The sequence below is a fragment of the Physella acuta genome, unplaced genomic scaffold (assembly GCF_028476545.2).
Source record: "Physella acuta isolate Inbredline_101_S28 unplaced genomic scaffold, ASM2847654v3 ptg000693l, whole genome shotgun sequence".
NCBI lineage: Eukaryota > Metazoa > Mollusca > Gastropoda > Physidae > Physella > Physella acuta.
Genome location: NW_026732212.1, coordinates 195,471 through 203,878, shown reverse-complemented (window position 1 = coordinate 203,878; position 8,408 = coordinate 195,471). Strand labels below are relative to the sequence as shown.

Genomic DNA, 8,408 nt, shown 5'->3' with positions numbered 1-8,408 from the left:
CCTGTACCCCGCGAGGTCCTGATAGTCAACCTTATCATTCACATATAGGCCGTAGGAAAAAAATAATTGAAAACAATGTTGTAAAAAAAAAATCTTTTTACTATTACTAAATTTATTGTTCTAAACTTTTATAATTAATGTGGTTAATCTACAAATGAATATATCAATAAATTAATTAACGACTTTAAATTAGTTTGTAATTAACAGTGTGTTTAAGAAAGAACAATATTTACCACCCAAAATCCTATTTTACAGCTCTACACATAATGCAGATTCTCCCCAATAAAAAAAAAAAAAAAAAAAAAAAATGAGTTATCAAACGTCACTACTCAGTCAAAGTTTAGCCATTGTTCTGAAACTTTAAAATTAATGTGGTTAATCTACCTATGAATAAATCAATAAACTAATTAACATCTTTAAATAAATGTGTGATTAACAGTCTGTCTGCAATCAAACATAATTCTCTACCTACATACTATTTTACAGCCCCCCATATAGAGCAGTTTCCTTGCAGTACGAAATCAGCCAAACAAACAAACAAATAAATATTCAAACATGTAAACAAACTTGAGTTTTAGTAGTATATAGATAGATGAATTGATGGAACATGGAGTAGACATGTTTTAGTCGCAGTGTGTGGTGTTTTTGTGGTTTGGTTGCTGTAATGGTGTGGTTGTGATGTGAGTGTGGTGTGGGATATGGTGTGGTTGTGGTGTGGTGTGATTGTCATGTAGTTGTGGTTGTGGTGTGGTTTTGGTGTGGTTGTAGTGTGGTTGTGGTGTGGGTTGTGGTGTGGTGTGGTGTGGTTGTGGTGTGATGTTGTTGTGTTGGGATTGTGGTGTGGTTGTGGTGTGGTTGTAGTGTGGTTGTGATGTGGGTTGTGGCGTGGTGTGGTTGTGGTATGGTGTGGTTGTGGTGTGATGTAGTTGTGGTGTGTTGTGGTGTGGTTGTGGTATGGTGTGTTTGTGGTGTTGGTTGTGGTGTGATTGTGGTGTGATTGTGGGGTTGTTGTGGTGTGGTTATAGTGTGGTTATAATGTGGTTGTGGTGTGGTTGTTATGTTATTTTGGTGTGTTTGTGGTGAGGGTTTTGGTGTAGTTGTGGTGTGGTTATGGAGTGATTATGGTGTTGTTGTGGTGTGGTTGTGGTGTGGTTGTGGTGTGTGTTGTGATGTGCTGTGGTTTCGTTGTGTTGGAGTAAAATAAAAATTGAGTTTACGTGAGTGGTGCAGCAGCACTAGGAACTCGTGTGGTGTGGTGTGGTGTGGTGTGGTTGTGGTGTGGTTGTGGTGTGGTGTGGGTGTGTTGGAGTAGAGCAGCACTCGTGTGGTGTTTTTGAAGAAATTTGTTCAAGTCTCTAATGAGAGCTCAAGCTGCCCCACATAAACGACACTTTTTGACCTCTGACCTAATCTAAAGCTAACGTTATAATCTATTTCTGTGCCTTTTGTTTATCTAATTAATTCGTGACTTAAAGAAAACTAAATTTTAAAAGTTTTAGTATAAATCTGGGCAACATCGCTATGAATGTTGAACATTGTAGAATCAGCTTACAGTGGTAAGATCTAATTTACTTTTACATAAGTGCATGGCTTCAAAACTTCACATTTACGTCGTCAATAACTTTTCATTTAACAATAACCAATGTAGCCATAGTAGACTTGGTGGGCTTAATGAGGAACTTTAGGAAACACAATCTGACAAATTTAAAAATTGTAAGGATGATTGCATGTCACGTCGTGATGTGGCATCTATACATGACATCTCGATAGTGTTCATCAAAATTTTCACTTTGACACGGAGCAGCTTAAAACTGCAACCAGCCGTCGGATATTTTGTAGCTCACACTTAACTTTCGCAATAAAAAATGTGTTCTATAAACATATCAAAATTATAATGTGCGCTTACACCATTTACCTGATGGTGTAACTATATGACCATATTCACCCGCGTGTATCCAACTATGTTTATTACTGTTTTCTCATTGAACTTGTTGTTTGACTTTAATTTTATCTATTTTCTCATTGAACTTGTTTTGTGACTTTAATGTTATCTGTTGTTTCATTGAACTTGTTGTGTGACTTTAATGTTATCTATTGGTTCATTTAACTGCCCATAGCGGTCACAATGTTTGTCCCCGCCCTCCTGACCTTGCTCCTTGTGGGCGCCATCACTGGCATGCCCGTCCAAGAGGACATTTCTGGTACCATCACCATCACCATCCGATCTGAGGAGGCCCAGATTCCGGTAAGGAAAAGTTTGAATGTTCTACTGGCAGACTAGGCAAAGATAAGCGTTCGTGATCCACTGACAGATTATGTAAAGACTTTAGAGATAAGTGTTCATGATCTACTGATAGATTATGTAAAGACGGTAGAGATAAGTGACATACAGTACAGATAAATGTAAAAAATTTACAGAAAGACTATGCAAAGATAAATTTTCATAATTTATTGACATACTATGTAATGACTTAAAGATAAGTGTGCAGAAATAATAACGTACATTTCGCTACAATTGTTGTAGGGGCATGTCTATGTCGAAGGGGTTTGTATTAATATAATGGTAATAGCTAGATAAGACACACACACAGAAACAACCAAAGACACACACCCAAACAAATACCGCTAAATAATTGAGATAAAAATATCTTCCCCACCACAGGAGGACATCTCTGGGACCATCTCAATCAACTTCAGGGCTGATGAAGTGCAGGTAAATACAAACTGAACAACACTACAATGGAAATTCATTTAGTTTGTAACAAACAGAAGTCTCCAAAGTAAAAATTTATTTACCAAGTGTACTAATACAGTAAATGGCAATAATTAATGTATTTCTAAACTTTTTAATTCCCACCCCCCCCCCCCACCTCCACCAAAACATGTACACCATGGCTGTAGAAAAGGGAGGAGGATATCTCTGGTACCATCACCATCACCATCAAGGCTCTGGAAGGATGGAGCACAACCTCAATCCTTCCCGCAATCTTCTCTGTAAGATAACGTCTCAGAAGATATTTGATGTTTTAAATGTATTATATATATATATATATATATATATATATATATATATATATATATATATATATATATATATATATATATATATATATGTATATATATATATATATATATATATATATATATATATATATATATATATATATATATATATATATATATATATATATGCACTGTTGTATATTATAGATACGATATTGCTTTAAACATTTATTTCGACGTAAAATATCAGCACACGTATCTAAATACATTTAATCCGCCCACAGAAGAGAGATGGACAGGACATTAGTGGTACCATCACCATCAACATCAAATCTCAAGAAGAACAGGTAAAAACACATATTATACTGATAACATCTAAAACCTTGTTAAGAAATCTAGGATCAGCCTTTCTTGTTACTGTTGAACGAAAAAAATGTTGGAAATATTTAAATCAGGAAACGAATCACATTCTAATAAAAACCTAATCGATGGAAAAATGATAAATTTTCATAAAAAAGAAACAATGTTTTGATTTATGCTTGCATTTTAAATCTTCAGCTAGAAAAACTGTAAAATTTTACACATGAATAATAAAATATTTTAACTTGGTTATTTATACACAAATGATGTTGAGATATTTCCCTACTTGAAAGATTTTGTAAGCTTGTTAATATATGAGCGAACTAAAAATCTACTTAACCTACTTTATACGTACTTTCAATAAAAAATTTATGAAATATTTTTTAACAGAAAAGAGATAACATGGAAGATATCTCTGGTACAATCACCATCACCATCAAGTCAGAAGAAGCATGGACCGACTACATTGGACCAGCCCTCCAAATCGCTCAGGTTGTTGCACCTTTTATTGGCAAGAGAGAGAACGCCCAAGAAGCGTGGACAGACTTTATTGGTCCAGCCATTCAAATCGCAACCACTGTTGCACCTCTTTTCCTTGGCAAGAAAGAACTGACCCAAGAATCATGGACTGATATCCTTGGAACGGTACTTAATGTTGCAACGACTGTTGCTCCCCTTCTCCTTGGCAAGAAAGAACTGAACGAAGAATCATGGACTGATATCCTTGGAACGGTACTTAATGTTGCTACCACTGTCGCACCACTTCTCCTTGGCAAGAAAGAACTAACTCAAGAATCATGGACTGATATCCTTGGAACGGTACTTAATGTTGCTACCACTGTCGCACCACTTTTCATTGGCAAGAAAGAACTGACCCAAGAATCATGGACTGATATCCTTGGAACGGTACTGAATGTTGCAACTACTGTCGCACCACTTCTCCTTGGCAAGAAAGAACTAACAGAAGAATCATGGACTGATATCCTAGGAACGGTACTTAATGTTGCTACCACTGTTGCACCACTTCTCCTTGGCAAGAAAGAACTGACCCAAGAATCATGGACTGATATCCTAGGAACGGTCCTCAATGTTGCAACCACTGTTGCACCACTTCTCCTTGGCAAGAAAGAACTAACTCAAGAATCATGGACTGATATCCTTGGAACGGTCCTTCAAGTTGCAGGTACTGTTGCGCCACTTCTCATTGGCAAGAAAGAGCTGACTCAGGAATCCTGGACTGATATCCTTGGTACTGTCCTTAATGTTGCAACCACTGTTGCACCGCTTCTCCTTGGCAAGAAAGAACTAACTCAAGAATCATGGACTGATATCCTTGGAACGGTCCTTCAAGTTGCAGGTACTGTTGCACCACTTCTCATTGGCAAGAAAGAGCTGACTCAGGAATCCTGGACTGATATCCTTGGTACTGTCCTTAATGTTGCAACCACTGTTGCACCACTTCTCCTGGGCAAGAAAGAACTAACTCAAGAATCATGGACTGATATCCTTGGAACAGTCATCCAAGTTGCAGGCACTGTTGCACCACTTTTCCTTGGCAAAAAAGAACTAAACCAAGAATCATGGACTGATATCCTTGGAACGGTCCTCAATGTTGCAACCACAGTTGCTCCACTTCTCCTTGGCAAGAAAGAACTAACTCAAGAATCATGGACTGATATCCTTGGAACAGTACTTAATGTTGCTACCACTGTTGCACCACTTCTCCTTGGCAAGAAAGAACTAACTCAAGAATCATGGACTGATATCCTAGGAACGGTCCTCAATGTTGCAACCACTGTTGCACCACTTCTTATTGGCAAGAAAGAACTGACCCAAGAATCATGGACTGATATCCTTGGAACTGTCCTCCAAGTTGCAGGTACCGTTGCACCACTTCTTATTGGCAAGAAAGAACTAACCCAAGAATCATGGACTGATATCCTTGGAACGGTCCTCAATGTTGCAACCACCGTTGCACCACTTCTTATTGGCAAGAAAGAACTAACCCAAGAATCATGGACTGATATCCTAGGAACAGTCCTCCAAGTTGCAGGCACCGTAGCACCACTTCTTATTGGCAAGAAAGAACTTACCCAAGAATCATGGACTGATATCCTTGGAACGGTCCTCAATGTTGCAACCACCGTTGCACCACTTCTTATTGGCAAGAAAGAACTAACTCAAGAATCATGGACCGATATCCTTGGAACGGTACTTAATGTTGCTACCACTGTTGCACCACTTCTCCTTGGCAAGAAAGAATTGACCCAAGAATCATGGACTGATATCCTTGGAACAGTCCTCAATGTTGCAACAACTGTTGCTCCACTTCTCCTTGGCAAGAAAGAACTAACTCAAGAATCATGGACTGATATCCTTGGAACGGTCCTCAATGTAGCAACCACTGTTGCACCACTTCTCCTTGGCAAGAAAGAACTGACCCAAGAATCATGGACTGATATCCTTGGAACGGTCCTCCAAGTTGCAGGCACTGTTGCACCTCTTCTTATTGGCAAAAAAGAACTAACCGAAGAATCATGGACTGATATCCTTGGAACAGTCCTCAATGTTGCAACCACCGTAGCACCACTTCTCCTGGGCAAGAAAGGATTGACCGAGGAAGCATGGACTGATATCCTTGGAACTGTTCTTCAAGTTGCAGGCACTGTCGCACCACTTCTCATTGGCAAGAAAGAGCTAATCCAAGAATCATGGACTGATATCCTTGGAACGGTCCTCCAAGTTGCAGGTACTGTTGCACCACTTCTTATTGGCAAGAAAGAACTAACCCAAGAATCATGGACTGATATCCTAGGAACGGTCCTCAATGTTGCAACCACTGTTGCACCACTTCTCCTTGGCAAGAAAGAACTAACTCAAGAATCATGGACTGATATTCTTGGAACTGTCCTCAATGTTGCAACCACTGTTGCACCACTTCTTCTTGGCAAGAAAGAACTGAACCAAGAATCATGGACTGATATCCTTGGAACAGTCCTCCAAGTTGCAGGCACCGTTGCACCACTTCTTATTGGCAAGAAAGAACTAACCCAAGAATCATGGACTGATATCCTTGGAACGGTCCTCAATGTTGCAACCACCGTTGCACCACTTCTTATTGGCAAGAAAGAACTAACCCAAGAATCATGGACTGATATCCTTGGAACAGTCCTCCAAGTTGCAGGCACCGTTGCACCACTTCTTATTGGCAAGAAAGAACTAACCCAAGAATCATGGACTGATATCCTTGGAACGGTCCTCAATGTTGCAACCACCGTTGCACCACTTCTTATTGGCAAGAAAGAACTAACTCAAGAATCATGGACCGATATCCTAGGAACGGTACTTAATGTTGCTACCACTGTTGCACCACTTCTCCTTGGCAAGAAAGAACTGACCCAAGAATCATGGACTGATATCCTTGGAACAGTCCTCAATGTTGCAACAACTGTTGCTCCACTTCTCCTTGGCAAGAAAGAACTAACTCAAGAATCATGGACTGATATCCTTGGAACAGTCCTCAATGTAGCAACCACTGTTGCACCACTTCTCCTTGGCAAGAAAGAACTGACCCAAGAATCATGGACTGATATCCTTGGAACGGTCCTCCAAGTTGCAGGCACTGTTGCACCTCTTCTTATTGGCAAGAAAGAACTAACCGAAGAATCATGGACTGATATCCTTGGAACAGTCCTCAATGTTGCAACCACCGTAGCACCACTTCTCCTTGGCAAGAAAGGATTGACCGAGGAAGCATGGACTGATATCCTTGGAACTGTTCTTCAAGTTGCAGGCACTGTCGCACCACTTCTCATAGGCAAGAAAGAGCTTATCCAAGAATCATGGACTGATATCCTTGGAACGGTCCTCCAAGTTGCAGGTACTGTTGCACCACTTCTTATTGGCAAGAAAGAACTGCCCCAAGAATCATGGACTGATATCCTTGGAACGGTCCTCAATGTTGCAACCACTGTTGCACCACTTCTCCTTGGCAAGAAAGAACTAACTCAAGAATCATGGACTGATATTCTTGGAACTGTCCTCAATGTTGCAACCACTGTTGCACCACTTCTCCTTGGCAAGAAAGAACTGACCCAAGAATCATGGACTGATATCCTTGGAACGGTCCTCAATGTTGCAACTACTGTTGCTCCACTTTTTCTTGGCAAGAAAGAACTAACTCAAGAATCATGGACTGATATTCTTGGAACTGTCCTAAATGTTGCAACTACTGTTGCTCCACTTCTTCTTGGCAAGAAAGAACTGACCCAAGAATCATGGACTGATATCCTTGGAACGGTCCTCCAAGTTGCAGGCACTGTTGCACCTCTTCTCATTGGCAAGAAAGAGCTAACACAAGAGTCATGGACTGACTACATTGCCCCAGCTCTACAGATCGCTCAAATTGTTACTCCACTTATTGGCAAAAGAGATGTCACTCAAGAAGCATGGACTGATATACTTGCATCATTACCTCAAATTCAAATGACTGTCTCGTAAATGTAATTAAATTTTAAAGTTTTATTTTTTGTTTCTTACTTTGATTCAAAACATTTCAAAATGAAAACATTAGATAATACTGTATAGAAATTCTGCCAAAACTGTATGTAAAAGCGGAGAAATTTTAATTTTTAAAAATAAGTTTGAACCATGTTAAAAATGTGCATGTGGATAACGAATAGTTTCTTTGAAAATTATTAAACGTGACACAAGACCAAAATATACTTTGACCTTTTCACTTTCTCGTATAACAATTAAAGAGGAAGTATTGTAGTCTTGCAAAACATTGAAAACGCCGATTTTAAAAGTCTCGACGTTTTACGCCTCCCCGAAGGATGTGTCTGTCTGTATGTGAACACAAAAACTTTAATACCGTTTCAGTAATGTTGAAGAAATTTTCAAATGTAAGTATTGTTTCAAATTTATTGTTCTTTGCCAAGCGATTTCTGATAGCCGGAAGTGATACCCCACTATACTTTTGGTTTCTCAAAAGCCAATAACTTCAATACGTTTTAAGTTAAATAAACGAAATTTCACATATAAGA

At 39.2% G+C, this 8,408-nt stretch overlaps 1 protein-coding gene across 1 annotated transcript; it reads left to right on the top strand.

Annotated features, from left to right (window-relative positions):
* The first annotated feature begins 1,497 nt into the window (after positions 1-1,497).
* On the top strand, positions 1,498-8,083 carry LOC131949382 (uncharacterized). Its single transcript, XM_059311248.1, has 6 exons — positions 1,498-1,556; positions 2,118-2,245; positions 2,663-2,713; positions 2,902-2,994; positions 3,288-3,350; positions 3,754-8,083. The coding sequence occupies exons 1-6, from the start codon at positions 1,526-1,528 to the stop codon at positions 7,861-7,863; spliced, it is 4,476 nt and encodes a 1,491-aa protein (XP_059167231.1). The 5' UTR covers positions 1,498-1,525; the 3' UTR covers positions 7,864-8,083.
* The last annotated feature ends 325 nt before the right edge of the window (positions 8,084-8,408 follow it).